The sequence below is a fragment of the Syngnathus floridae genome, chromosome 5 (genome assembly GCF_059516105.1).
Source record: "Syngnathus floridae isolate MCC-2025c chromosome 5, RoL_Sflo_1.0, whole genome shotgun sequence".
NCBI classification, from domain to species: Eukaryota; Metazoa; Chordata; class Actinopteri; order Syngnathiformes; family Syngnathidae; genus Syngnathus; species Syngnathus floridae.
The window spans coordinates 16,603,635-16,618,749 of NC_142417.1; the positions used below are offsets into that span (position 1 = coordinate 16,603,635).

Genomic DNA, 15,115 nt, shown 5'->3' on the forward strand with positions numbered 1-15,115 from the left:
GAGCTCGCCGGCCGCTGGAAGTCCAATGAGGCGCCGCGATCTCCTCCGCGGTGCTTATAAAGTGCCGATCCGCTCGGCTTGGAGCTATAACAGGTGTTGTGCTCGATTTGGTTCCCCCGTGAGATTTTGTTCCCCCTGCCGCGGGAGCGCGCACGCCTTGTTTGGAAAGCGAAAAACCGATCCCGTACGGCGTCGTACGGCGTCAGCACTATGTTGTTTTCAATAAAAACATGAAGAATTCACGTTTGCGTCAGTCAATTTTAATTTTTATAAAGGATTATTCTCATTTGATGTCTTTAAATTCATCCGCGTTCTGCCATTGAAGCGGGGTGCATTCAAAGACCAGTCGTAAAGACGGAACACTCACTCACTTCACCAAAAAGCAACGATATAATTACGTGAGCTCTTTGCATAAACCTCGATGCAAAGAAACTCCTCCTTTTGGGTACCGTTACATGCTACAAGGAGTATATATTACAAAGGAGACTTTATTCTTAATTGTAATCATCATTCATCCATCCATTTTATTACTCAGGTATTTTCAAAGCGAATTAATATTGTTGCATTTATTAATTTGCTTTAAAATGACAGCGCAATATAATTAAAAGCTGACACTCTAGCAATGTCAAACGTTTTCATTGAAGAAAAAGCCACACACGTTTTGTGATCAAATCTTTCATAACGACAATGATTTGAGTGAATTGATTTGAATGAATAATTGAGAAGAAATTTCAGTTCTGAAGGCTCCTTTTGTCCCAAGCAAAGTGAAAGGTGGTGGGATAAAAATTGTAACAGAAACGCTATAAAAAATGTCAAGGCGTGAATATTTGTGCCCCCCTCCCATTTTGAGAACGGTGAGTCCTGGACATCGACTGGCTTTTTTTCTGTCTTCCTGGGGGTCTGCTCAGGTAGTGTGGCAAATTTGAACAGGTTCCCTCATTCCTGGCCCAAGTTACAGGGGGGGGAACATATCCTCACGGGTGGCCCGTGAGGATATGTCCCCCCCCCCCCTTATTTTGAGAACGGTGAGTCCTAGACTCCAGCTGTTTTTTTTCTGTCTTCCTGGGGGTCTGCTCAGGTAGTGTGGCAAATTTGAACAGGTACTCCTTGTAGCATGTAACGGTACCCAAAAGGAGGAGTTTCTTTGCATCGAGGTTTATGCAAAGAGCTCACGTAATTATATCGTTGCTTTTTGGTGAAGTGAGTGAGTGTTCCGTCTTTACGACTGGTCTTTGAATGCACCCCGCTTCAATGGCAGAACGCGGATGAATTTAAAGACATCAAATGAGAATAATCCTTTATAAAAATTAAAATTGACTGACGCAAACGTGAATTCTTCATGTTTTTATTGAAAACAACATAGTGCTGACGCCGTACGACGCCGTACGGGATCGGTTTTTCGCTTTCCAAACAAGGCGTGCGCGCTCCCGCGGCAGGGGGAACAAAATCTCACGGGGGAACCAAATCGAGCACAACACCGGCCTCCCGTTGGTGCCGGGTGGCGTGCGCGAGCTCGCCGGCCGCGATCTCCTCCGCGGTGCTTATAAACAGCCGCATGCGCACGGCCTCCCGGAATTTGAACACATTTCGTCAATAAATTTCGCATATTGAATTTTGAAGTTTAATATAATGCAACAATTGAGCTCGACTTATACAAAGGATATATCATAAAATCGTAAATTTCCGTCGAATTTTAGGGGGTCGACTTATACACCGAGTCGACCTGTACACCGGCAAATACGGTACGTTCCCACTATCCCTCGGTGAGATAGTACACATATGCATACAAGCAACTCAAAAAAAAACAAGAAGGCACAAACAATGAATAAATAAGAGTGTTGAATAAATGATAAATAAACAAATAATAATAAATATAAGAGGAGCAAAAATGGAGCAAGTGTACATACAGCGGACAGTGGACTTGGATATGGAGCTTTAAAGTGTTAATTGCTTTATTTGATGTTTTCTCTATTTTTTATGTTTTGAATATGTTCAAGATAAAGATATAAAAGCATGGGAAGTAATCAACTATACTAAAAATAACATGGGAAGTGGTCAACTATACTTGTAAGTGATGTCTTAATGATCAAGTAAAAATTTGTGAAAAAAAACTCGCTCCTGAGTATAAGTCGCCCCCCCCACCCAAACTATGAGAAAAAACGCGATTTATAGTCTGGAAATTACAGTAGTATATTTACCCAGATTCACAAATTCAACGTGCGTGAAGTTGGCCCCCCCAACCTCACAAAATTTAAGGAAAATAGTCTGATTGTGCTTCGTTTGTGCCGGTTTGTGCAGCAAAAATCATCATTTGTGCTGCTATGGTTTTTTAGTTATGAACGATTATTTTATAGGTCATCCAGAGTTCACCCAGCCCCCCCTTTCCCCCCAAATTGACCCAAAATGGTACCGTCCTTTTGTGCTTCGTTTGTGCTGGTTTGTGCAGCAAAAATTTTCGTTTGTGCTGCTTTCGTTTCGGAGATATTACACATTTATTTTTTAGCGATGACGTCATCGAGCCCCCCCTTTTCCTCCAAATGGACACAAATTGGTACCGTTCGTTTGTGCTTCGTTTGTGCTGGTTTGTGCAGCAAAAAAATTTGTTCGTGCTGCTTCCGTTTCGGAGATATTGGGCATTTAATTTCTAGCGATGACGTCACCGTGAACTTGGCCTCCCCCTTTTTCTCCAAATGGACCCAAAATGGTACCGTTCGTTTGTGCTTCGTTTGTGCTCGTTTGTGCAGCAAAAAGTTTCGTTTGTGCTGCTTCCGTTTCGGAGATATTAGGCATTTAATTTCTAGCGATGACGTCACGGTGAACTTGGCCCCCCCTTTTCCCCAAATGGGCCCAAAATGGTACCGTTCGTTTGTGCTTCGTTTGTGCTGGTTTGTGCAGCAAAAAGTTTCGTTTGTGCTGCTTCCGTTTCGGAGATATTGGGCATTTAATTTCTAGCGATGACGTCACCGTGAACTTGGCCCCCCCCTTTTCTCCAAATGGACCCAAATTGGTACCTTTCGTTTGTGCTTCGTTTTTGCTGGTTTGTGCAGCAAAAAGTTTCGTTTGTGCTGCTTCCGTTTCGGAGATATTAGGCATTTAATTTCTAGCGATGACGTCACCGTGAACTTGGCCCCCCCTTTTTCTCCAAATGGACCCAAATTGGTACCTTTCGTTTGTGCTTCGTTTGTGCTGGTTTGTGCAGCAAAAACTTTCGTTTGTGCTGCTTTCGTTTCGGAGATATTACACATTTATTTAATAGCGATGACATCACGTAGCCCCGCCCCCCTATTTACTTCCAAATGGACCCAAAATAAAATAGTGCCGTTCGTTTGGGCTTCGTTTGTGCTGGTTTGTGCTGCAAAAAGTTTCGTTTGTGCTGCCAAGGTTTTGCAGATATTACACATTTAATTTATAGTGATGACGTCACCGTATTTCGTCGCGAATTTCAAGCTCCTGGACTGGAATACTCCTGATGTAGGACGAATACAAGGTAAATATGTTCTTCGTCTTTTTTTCTTCTTTTTATCTTGCAGAAAACTTTCACTGCGGGAAATGGCTTTTGGTACGAGGATATTTCTATTCTTATTTTTTTATTGTGTTTATTGATTAATTCCCTTGTTATCATTACGCCTATATGATCATTATTTTCAATTAAATCTGACGTGTAAAAGGTTCACTGCAACCTAAATACCTGGTGAGTCTATGTTTGTTCCGAAACATTGATTAATGCAACAATTAATACATGTATGTGAAGTTGATGACAGCCAGAAAAAGAAACTTGAAAACGTGAAAAAATAACTTTCTTTGTCAAAAGGAACATCATCAACATTTTTTACAACAATTCAAACAATGTATCACTGCAATGTGTAGAACACAGCATGCGGGAAGATTTTAGTGTTTACTGATGCTGCTTTCACTCCATTTCCCAGGTCATTATAGATCTCCCAGGCATATGCAGTCCTCCTGCAGTATGCCACATAATGGCCAAGTAATGTCCGACAGTGGGTGACAGAAATATGTGAGGAGAGCAGGTCACTTGCCATGGCTGATGGGGATAGAGACAACATCCACTTCCTCCCTGAGATTATTCCCCAAATAACAAGACTTGGAAGTTACTTGCCACTCTGGACAGCAATAATGGTCCCTCTCTTCAAAAGCACCAGCATCACTGCAAGTTCCGCAGCTGTTGAAGCAGAGTTCAAAAACATAAAAAAAGGCCTTTTCAAGCATGAAAGCCTACCCATTCGTGTGGACCGGTTTGTTGCTCGTCATCTTTCCTTCATTGAAGGAAACATGCGGATTTGCTTCGCAAAACAAAAAAGTGAAAAGGATGAGTGTGATGCCACGACTGTCAAAGAGCCTGACAACGTCTGCAGTACTTCTCAAACTGAAGTAGTAAACAAAAGGTAAAAAAAATCTCATCCTGAAGCGGAGCCAGATGCATCTACTGACAGTGCAGTTGAAAACTGGAGAGGTTTAGCGGTCCCACCGAAGAAAAGAAAGATCACGTCATATCTTTCTCCTTGTCCTGAATGGCTGCATATTGATACACGAGTGGGCTGGAAAAAAGTCAAGATACCATTGTTGAAAAACGGGAATCATCAACAGCCTGTTAAATTTCGCACATCAAAAGTGTTTGTGCTCAATACCTGTGCATTTGATTCTGTCTTGCAATGCTTATGCTGTTCTTTCTGTGAAAGTTTTTCATTTGAAAAGACTGTTCTGAACTATGAACATGGGAACCAATTCCTCCACCTGGTGAAAACCATCACAACACAGGGTGTGAACCAACAGGTATACTCACAGAGGGCAGAACTGCTGGGGCAAATATTCAAACCTGTCCTCCTGACCCCTGGTGCTCTCCAAATTGATGCACAATGCCACATCTCCACTGTAATTGAGAGCGCAATGAGGAATATCCCAAGTGTTCATTTGATAAAACAATGCTCCTCACAGTACTGCAGTTTAAGCCAACAAGTAACGAGGCAAGTTTCATTTGTTTGTGTAAACATTGCTGTCCTACAGACCTGTGGCATGACTTCTCTTCAGACTGCTGCTGAAGAGGGACTCAGTCTTCCTGACTCTCTCTGCCTCAGGCCAATAGAAAACCCTTCCCAGTGTCCGTCTTCATTCGAAACACAGGACGACAGTACAGGCAAGGCTCTGTGTTCAGGTAATGTCACTCACAGCTACAATCTGGGAGAGTTTGTGTGGATTGACACTGACCTTGGTAGCAGTTGCAAGGAAGTTGCCTTGCTTGAATTTCCCTCCAGTCTGGAGCTAAAAGAGAAGACATTTACTTTAAGAGCTGTCATTGGCTTTGAACCAGGACTGACCCAGGATTCTCTTGGCCATTATGTGGCATACTGCAGGAGGACTGCATATGCCTGGGAGATCTATAATGACCTGGGAAGTGGAGTGAAAGCAGCATCAGTAAACACTAAAATCTTCCCGCATGCTGTGTTCTGCACATTGCAGTGATACATTGTTTGAATTGTTGTAAAAAAATGTTGATGATGTTCCCTTTGACAAAGAAAGTTATTTTTTCACGTTTTCAAGTTTCTTTTTCTGGCTGTCATCAATTTCACATACATGTATTAATTGTTGCATTAATTAATGTTTTGGAACAAACATAGACTCACCAGGTATTTAGGTTGCAGTGAACCTTTTACATGTCAGATTTAATTGAAAATAATGATCATATGGGTGTAATGATAACAAGGGAATTAATCAATAAGCACAATAAAAAGATAAGTACAGAAATATCCTCGTACCAAAAGCCATTTCCCGCAGTGAAAATTTTCTGCAAGATAAAAAGAAGAAATAAAGACAAAGAACATATTTACCTTGTATTCGTCCTACATCAGGAGCATTCCAGTCCGGGAGCTTGAAATTCGCGACGAAATACGGTGACGTCATCTCTATAAATTAAATGTGTAATATCTGCAAAACCGTAGCAGCACAAACAAAAGTTTTTGCTGCACAAACGAGCACAAACGAAGCACAAACGAAAAGTACCAATTTGGGTCCATTTGGAGAAAAAAGGGGGGCCAAGTTCACGGTGACGTCATCGCTAAAAATTAAATGCCTAATATCTCCGAAACGGAAGCAGCACAAACGAAAGTTTTTGCTGCACAAACCAGCACAAACGAAGTACAAACGAAAGGTACCAATTTGGGTCCATTTGGAGAAAAAGGGGGGGCCAAGTTCACGGTGACGTCATCGCTAGAAATTAAATGCCTAATATCTCCGAAACGGAAGCAGCACAAACGAAACTTTTTGCTGCACAAACGAGCACAAACGAACGGTACCATTTTGGGTCCATTTGGAGAAAAAGGGGGGGCCAAGTTCACGGTGACGTCATCGCTAGAAATTTAATGCCTAATATCTCCGAAACGGAAGCAGCACAAACGAAACTTTTTGCTGCACAAACGAGCACGAACGAAGCACAAACGAACGGTACCATTTTGGGTCCATTTGGAGAAAAAGGGGGGGCCAAGTTCACGGTGACGTCATCGCTAGAAATTAAATGCCTAATATCTCCGAAACGGAAGCAGCACAAACGAAACTTTTTGCTGCACAAACAAGCACAAACGAAGCACAAACGAACGGTACCAATTTGGGTCCATTTGGAGGAAAAGGGGAGGCTCGATGACGTCATCGCTAAAAAATAAATGTGTAATATCTCCGAAACGAAAGCAGCACAAACGAAAATTTTTGCTGCACAAACCAGCACAAACGAAGCACAAACGGACGGTACCATTTTGGGTCCATTTGGGGGGAAAGGGGGGGCTGGGTGAACTCTGGATGACCTATAAAATAATCGTTCATAACTAAAAAACCATAGCAGCACAAACGATGATTTTTGCTGCACAAACCGGCACAAACGAAGCACAAACGAATCAGACTATTTTCCTTAAATTTTGCGAGGTTGGGGGGGCCAACTTCACGCAGGTACAAATTCACAGTCAGATTTCCATCCATCCATCCATCCATCCATCCATCCATCCATCCATCCATCCATCCATCCATCCATCCATCCATCCATCCATCCATCCATCTTCCGCTTATCCGGGGTCGGTTCGCGGGGGCAGCAGCTTCAGGAGGGACTCCCATACTTCCCTCTCCCCAGCCACTTCATCCAGCTCATCCCGGGGGATCCCAAGGCGTTCCCAGGCCAGCTGAGAGACATAGTCTCTCCAGCGCGTCCTGGGTCGTCCCCGGGGCCTCCTACCGGTGGGACATGCCCGGAACACCTCCCCAGGGAGGCGTCCAGGAGGCATCCTGATGAGATGCCCGAGTCACCTCATCTGGCTCCTCTCAACGTGGAGGAGTAGCTACTCTACTCCGAGTCTCTCCCGGATGACCGAGCTTCTCACCCTATCTCTAAGGGAGAGCCCGGACATCCTGCGGAGAAAACTCATTTCGGCCACTTGTATCCGGGATCTCGTTCTTTCGGTCACGACCCATAGCTCGTGACCATAGGTAAGGGTAGGAGCGTAAATCAACCGGTAAATTGAGAGATTTGCCTTTTGGCTCAGCTCTCTAATTACCACGACGGACCGGGACAGAGTCCGCATTACTGCCGACGCTGCACCGATCCGCCTGTCGATCTCGCGCTCCATCCTCCCCTCACTCGTGAACAAGACCCCAAGATACAAACTCCTCCACTTGGGGCAGGATCTCATCCCCGATCCGGAGAGGGCATTCCACCCTTTTCCGATCAAGGACCATGGACTCGGATTTGGAGGTGCTGACCCTCATCCTGACCGCCTCACACTCTGCTGCGAACCGCTCCAGTGAGAGCTGGAGATCACTGCCTGAAGAAGCCAGCAGCACCACGTCGTCTGCAAAAAGCAGAGACGCAATGCTGAGGTCCCCAAACCGGACCCCCTCAACGCCTCGGCTGCGCGGAGTCCAACCCTCACTGGGAATGAATCCGACTTACTGCCAGAAATGCGGACCAAACTCTGGCATCGGTGATACAGGGACCGAACCGCCCTTATCAGTTGGCTCGGCACCCCGTACTCCCGAAGCACCCTCTGCAGAACCTCCCGAGGGACACGGTGGAACGCCTTCTTCAAGTCCACAAGACACACGTGGATTGGTTGGGCGAACTCCCATGCACCCTCGAGGATCCTGCCGAGGGTGTAGAGCTGGTCCACTGTTCCACGGCCAGGACGAAAGCCACACTGCTCCTCCTGAATCCGAAGTTCGACCTCCCGACGGACCCTCCTCTCCAGCACCCCTGAATAGACCTTACCAGGGAGGCTGAGGAGTGTGATTCCCCTGTAATTGGAACACACCCTCCGGTCCCCCTTTTTAAAGAGGGGAACCACCACCCCAGTCTGCCAATCCACAGGTACTGTCCCCGATGTCCACGCAATGTTGTAGAAGCGTGTCAGCCATGACAGCCCCACAACACCCAGAGCCCTTAAGAACTCCGGGCGGATCTCATCCACCCCTGGGGCCTTGCCACCGAGGAGTTTTTTAACTCCCTCAGTGACGTTGACCCCAGAGATTGGAGAGTGCGTTTGGAGTCCCCAGGCCCTGCTTCCACAATGGAAGGCGTGTAGGTGGAATTGAGGAGGTCTTCAAAGTATTCTCCCCACCGACTCACGACGTCCCGAGTCGAGGTCAGCAGCACGCCATCCCCACTGTAAACAGTGTTGACGTTGCACTGCTTCCCCCTCCTGAAACGCCGGATGGTGGACCAGAATTTCCTCGAAGCCGTCCGGAAGTCATTCTCCATGGCCCCGTCAAACTCCTCCCACGCCCGGGTTTTTGCCTCAACAACTGCCGAAGCCGCGTTCCGCTTGGCCATCCGGTACTTGTCAGCTGCCTCCGGAGTCCCGCAGGCCAAAACGGCCCGATAGGACTCCTGCTTCAGCTTGACGGCATCCCTTACTGCCGGTGTCCACCAGCGGGTTCAGGGATTGCCGCCACGACAGGCACCAACGACCTTACGGCCACAGTTCCGGTCAGCCGCCTCAACAATGGAGGCACAGAACATGGTCGACTCGGACTCAATGTCCCCCGCCTACCCCGGGATGTGGGAAAAGCTCTGCCGGAGGTGGGAGTTGAAGCTCTTCCTGACAGGGGATTTTGCCTGACGTTCCCAGCAGACCCTCACAGAGCGTTTGGGTCTGCCAGGTCGGACCGGCATCTTCCCCCACCATCGGAGCCAACCCACCACCAGGTGGTGATCAGTTGACAGCTCCGCCCCTCTCTTCGCCCGAGTGTCCAAAACATGCGGCCGGAAATCCGATGACACGACTACAAAGTCGATCATCGAACTGCGGCCAAGTGCACACATGAACACCCTTATGTTTGAACATGGTGTTCATTATAGAAAATCCGTGTCGAGCACAGAGGTCGGATAATAGAACACCGCTCGGGTTCAGTTCGCGGGGGCCGTTCCTCCCAATCACGCCCTTCCAGGTCTCACTGTCACTGCCCACGTGAGCATTGAAGTCACCCAGTAGAACGATGGAGTCCCCAGAAGGAGCGCTCTCCAGCACTTCCTCCAGGGACTCCAAAAAGGGTGGGTACTCTTAGCTGCTGTTTGGTGCATAGACACAAACAACAGTCAGGACCCGTCCCCCCACCTGAATGCGGAGGAAGGCTACCTTCTCGTTCACCGGGGTGAACTCCAATGTGCAGGCGCCCAGCCGGGGGGCAATAAGTATACCCACACCTGCTCGACGCCTCTCACCGTGGGCAACTCCAGAGTGCAAGAGAGTCCAGCCCCTCTCGAGAGGGCTTGTACCGGAACCTAATCTGTGCGTGGAGGCAAGTCAGACTATGTCTAGTCGGAACTTTTCTGCCTCGCACACCAGCTCAGGCTCCTCCCACAGGTGGTGAGCCCATGGGAAGGGGGACCCACGTTTCCTTTTCGGGCTGTGCCCGGCCGGGCCCCATCGGTGAAGGCCCGGCCACCAGACGCTTGCCTTCATGCTCCGCCTCCAGGCCTGGCTCCAGAGGGGGGCCCTGGTGACCCGCGTCCGGGCGAGGGAAAACCAGATCCAATTTTCTTAATCGTCATAAGGGGTTTTGTGAGCCGTGCTTTGTCTGGCCCCTCACCTAGGACCCGTTTGCCATGGGTGACCTTACCAGGGGCATGAAGCCCCTGACAACATGGCTCCTAGGATCATAGGGGCACGCAAACCCCTCCACCACGATAAGGTGACGACTCACGGAGATTTACAAATCTGTGAATTAAATTTGCAAATGTGCACAGATCTGTAAATGTGTTATGTCCCCCTCTGGCTTGAACGTGATCTTACATGTGAATTGTCTGACAGTATTGCCGGGGAAAATATACTGTACACAAATATGTGTTGTGAGTGATGTGTCAATGCATCTGGGGACTAGTGTGTCCCAACCATATCATACCACTAGGGTGCGCAACCACCAAAACCGCTCGGAAATTCAGTGTGTCGCTCGAATAATGCCTTTCGGAAATTCGGAGTGCAGCAAAATCTAAGTGGCACTGCGTGCACTCATCTCTCCAACTTGAGACATGGTGCGGCAGTGCGTTTATAAATTAATGGAAGGAGGGCATGCTATTCCTCTCTGAACACGACCACTCGCAGAGGTATCAGCGTGAATTTTTGAACACGCCCTCAGTCGTTGACTCTGACCGCATCCTAATGTTGCTGAGCTAAAGAATCATTTACTTACCTCCTCAGGTGCCATGTGCCTGTGTCAGAAAAAGTCATTCTGGGACTGGCTGCTGCTACAGGAGAAGTGCAGTTGTATGCACTTGCAAACTGCCAGGTGAGAAATGTGACACATGAGGAATCAATATGACATACTGGAAGCTGTTTCTTTTCTGCATTCCGATGGGCTGTCTTTTAACTCTGACGACGTTGTTGGTTATCTACACCAGCGATCCCCAAACGTTTTAGCACCACAGACTGTTTTTTGTCAGACAGTAATTTCACAGACCGGTGTTTAATGACGTCCCGATTTTTGAAGAGAAAACTTCTAAAAAATATTCTATAAAAAAATAAAGTAAAATGTCGAAAGTATCAATAAATCAAATAATCACAGACTGCACATTGTTTTTAGACGTTTTCGTCGCAAAAATCGTCCGCGATCACACTACAATCCCATTTCCGCAAAACAGACCAACTACAATCCTAAACGTCACCATACTGTTTTTTCCATATAGCCTGATGTCTTCAAAGAGTATTAGGGAGCCAATTTGAACACCGAGTGGATGTGGTGCCAACAAAAAAGGGACAAAAAAAAAAAAGTTTGGGAAATGGAGGCCTGCTGTATCTTAAATCCCCAGAACGACTTTTTTAGGTTGCCTCGTCTTTTAAGGTGTGGCGGATAAATACAAAAAAATAAAATGATACGACCGGCATAAAAACAATGGTATTGTGGTGCCAAAGAAAAGGAGACCCAGGTGTGTCCCAAAAAACTTTGCTGAACATATTCCTAAAAACGAGGAATAGAAAGAACACACATCACGGTTCCAACACACCCTTTAATGCTTAGTTCCATTCTATATGCGAACACCTATGCAACGTTACGCGCAGCGTCCTCGTAACATCACGCCAACAATGTAACGTGAGTAATGTTGTTTTGTTAACATCACGAGGTGTAGGAGAGAATCAGGTCCATTTTTCAAAATAAAAAATCGTTCAGACTCAGATAAATAAAATGAAAATAATGCAAGTTATTCATACTTTCTTGTGTGGTCCGGTACCAAATGATCCACGGACCGTTACCGGTCCGCATCCCGGGGTTTGGAGACCAATGATCTACACAATAACTGTCTATTCAGTAGAAAGGCAGCAGTAACCTGCAGACTCTGAGCAACATGGATCTGGGAGCAGGACAGCTGGCTCTGTCCTTAGATTGGTCCACTGGAAGAATGGACAGGTATGGAACTCTGAATGCTCCACACCTGGCTTTGCTTTTGACAGTTAATGGTGCAGTAGGCATATTTTTATACCCCCTGCTCTTGTCAGCAGTAGTGATGTGAGGGTGGTGTGCAGCGACTCTGCCGGTTGCGTCAGTGTGCTCTCTTTGGATGAAGGTGCCCTAATGACTTTGGCACAGTGGAAGGCCCACGACTTTGAGGCTTGGATCTCAGCCTTCTCCTACTGGGACACACAGTTGATCTACTCGGGTAACTGCACCTTTTCCAGAAGTTGTTTCTGTCACAGTTGCACACAAATACATGCTGGTTCAAGTTTTTTTTAAACTTTTTTCTCTGTTGTTATAATGACCATTATACCTCAAATTACTCCAGATTTGGCAGTTTTTTTCAACTTTTAGTGTTTAGTGAAGTCAACCCCCAAATTTTCTTTGTCATATGTTCTGTTCTTCTATGTTCAACTATTCGTAACACAGTGTTCTAATTAATGTTTTGTTTGTGGAATATGAATTCAACAGAATTAATTAGTTTTCTGAAGCTGAGCCATGATTGGTTTTGACCTGCAACATGGTAACTGTGGTGTCATTTTCAGTCAACAGCAAGTGGCGAAATGGCCGCCCCCTGAGATGGATTTAAAACGGGTGAATGTTGCTACTTGACTCATAGTCCACAAACGCAATATTAATCAGAATGCCATGTCTAGACTAGCGGGAGCACATACAACATATTATTGTAATGAACATTTTGGGGTTGACTTCCCCCTTAAGGCCAACTTTTGGTTAGGAATGAATATGACAATAGATGAAGTGTCATTTGAAAAGGGATAAAAGGCAGTGTTAATCAGACTTTTCACATAATTTAGCCATTAAACTGGTCTCTTCCTGAAAACATCTATAACTGCTGTCCTACAAGAAAATTATATTCTATTATGATAAAATGACAGACTTTCAAGGCGTGTCAGAAATGTTCCAGGACTGGTGACAGCGAAGATACATTCCAAACCCAGTCTGAGAGTTTTACCCTTGAATGTAAGCTTATCATACTTGCCTGACCTGGCCCCGTGTGAGTGCAAAGGGGATCATAACGCTGACCAGTTTTGAAGACGTGGATGACATAAAAATGGTTGTGGCGACAGACCTGCAGAGAATCCTGGATTATTAGGAAAGTGTCATAGACTCCAGGGGGATTACTTGGAAAATGTAAAGACTGGATTTGAAATATATCTTTTGAACCACCCACCTTCTGACCTTTTTGACACACCTTGTATGGATTGACCCCAATGTGTTATTCTCAAATCTCTTAATTGCAATGTTCCTCGCGCCTCTAGACATCAAAAATGACCCGGAAGTTGTTCTCACGCCTCCATTATTAAGGAGCATCTCAATTGTCTTGGTGTGTGCTTGTGTGTGTTTGTGTTCTGGCAGGAGGAGATGACTCTAAGTTTAAAGGCTGGGATCTCAGGAGTGGTCCCTCCAGCCCCACTTTCGTCAGTAAAAGGTAATTAATATCACTGTTCATTTTGATCATCTAAAAACAAAATGTCTATAATTTCTCTCAAAGGCATTCAATGGGCGTGTGCAGCATTCACAGCAATCCACATCGTGAACACATTCTGGCTACTGGCAGGTAAACTTCACAGATAATAGAAAATATCTTATGTTTGCATTGCGTTTTATTGTTAGCATGGGTTTGTCTTAACTCTTGTATTTTTCCTCCCACAGCTATGATGAGAAGGTTCTGCTGTGGGATGGCAGAAATATGCGTGAGCCTTTCAGTGAGAGTTTGTTAGGAGGTGGGGTGTGGCGGCTAAAGTGGCATCCGACTCACCAGCATCTGCTGCTGGCAGCGTGCATGCACAATGACTTCCACATACTTCATTGTCAACAGGCCATGGGTAAGTAGGGTACAAGAAAAACATTGCAAGTATATTTTTAAAATTCTGATTTTGATATTTTTAAGGGGACGCATCTGGAGTGTTATACAACTAAACGAGTGGTTCTTAACCTGGGTTCGATCGAACCCTTGGGGTACGGTGAGTCGGCTTCAGGGGTTCGGAAGAGCTGGTATGCTATTCCCCCCCCCCCCGCGGATGGCCGAACACACCTGAATGTCGTGTAAATTCGCGATAACGCCTATCTGAACTGGTCTTGCAAAGGCAACAGCAGAAGTCACACTGATTTGCTGGTATGTCATTACCCCCCCAACGCCGTTTCATTGGCGTCATCCCCTTGCTGCCCGAAGCAGCTGTCTCCTCTGCCTTCCTTGAAGCTTCAAATTTGACAAAGTCCAATTAGAAGCTTAAAATTGGACCAAGTCTAATTCGAAGACTCTGGAAATTCATCTTTGTAGATTTTGGTCCAATCTCAAAAAGAATGAAAGATCCATCTTTGTCTAAACGGCGTTCTTTACACCGGGCAGCGTCAGGGCCATCGCCCTGACCAGGAAGAGCCTCCTTGCTCTGTGTCAGGATGACATATTTATAGGCTTCCCTTGCACGTGACTTCCCCTATACCAGCCATGTCCAAAGTCCGGCCCGCGGGCCAAATCCAGCCCCCGGTCATATTTCATACGGCCCACAGCTTCGGTCCTATAATGTATTATTCATGGCCCGCCTGCACTGTCAAACTGAATTTAAAAAAAAAAAATCATGAAACCTGAAACTGTAATTCCTCCTATTACCAAAAAGTGGCAGCACCAGCCCTCTCCGCTCATTTCTGCCATGGCGACTGCAAAGAAAACGAGGAAAGTTGACATTGAGGGCCGTCGCTTTCAAGAGAAATGGGAATTACAATACTTCTTCACTGAAAATCAAGGCAATTGTGTTTGTCTAATTCATAAAGAGACTGTTGCCCTGTTTAAGGATTTCAACCTAAAGAGACACCACCAGACTAAGCATGCTAACACATACGACAAGCTAACAGGGGAGTGACTGCGCTGATAAAGTGAAGCAGCCACAAGCTGAACTGGCATCACAACAGCGATTCATCACTTGGGGCTGTGAGTCAAAAGTAAATCAAAAGTAAAAATTACTTATTATTAAATATTACGAAGTGGCCATGTTAATACTGTTGAAGTTATGAAACTGTAAACGTGACACAAACTATTACTTTCTGAAAAATATTGTAAATGACGAGCAAAATTCAGACAAAATAACAGACAACTTTGCATTACTTACAACTCCTGTTTAAAATGTTCATGAGGCAAAAATTATTTTAAACTCTTATA

General features: G+C 45.8%; 1 protein-coding gene and 1 long non-coding RNA gene across 6 annotated transcripts in view; one reads left to right on the forward strand and one right to left on the reverse strand.

The window, feature by feature from the left end:
* The window catches only part of dph7 (diphthamide biosynthesis 7), a 32,461-nt gene that overhangs the window by 4,197 nt on the left and 13,149 nt on the right, over nucleotides 1-15,115 (forward strand). Inside the window, exons 4-9 of one of the 2 annotated variants that reach the window (XM_088376566.1) lie at nucleotides 10,689-10,776; nucleotides 11,798-11,892; nucleotides 11,982-12,142; nucleotides 13,315-13,387; nucleotides 13,451-13,516; nucleotides 13,612-13,784. In XM_088376566.1, coding sequence (XP_088232692.1) covers nucleotides 10,689-10,776; nucleotides 11,798-11,892; nucleotides 11,982-12,142; nucleotides 13,315-13,387; nucleotides 13,451-13,516; nucleotides 13,612-13,784 — 656 coding nt within the window. The remainder of the gene's footprint in view (nucleotides 1-10,688; nucleotides 10,777-11,797; nucleotides 11,893-11,981; nucleotides 12,143-13,314; nucleotides 13,388-13,450; nucleotides 13,517-13,611; nucleotides 13,785-15,115) is intronic. The other variant, XM_088376567.1, reaches the window with a different exon arrangement.
* Nucleotides 4,001-5,953, reverse strand: LOC148398419 (uncharacterized). Of its 4 annotated transcripts, none has more exons than XR_015858665.1 (4): nucleotides 5,844-5,953; nucleotides 5,224-5,403; nucleotides 4,647-5,160; nucleotides 4,001-4,556 (listed from the first exon to the last, which is right to left on the reverse strand). It is a non-coding gene; the product is annotated as an uncharacterized LOC148398419 (long non-coding RNA). The 4 variants fall into 4 exon arrangements; XR_015858663.1 differs by having other exon boundaries at nucleotides 4,647-5,122; nucleotides 5,844-5,949; XR_015858664.1 differs by having other exon boundaries at nucleotides 4,001-4,165; nucleotides 4,238-4,556; nucleotides 4,647-5,403; nucleotides 5,844-5,935.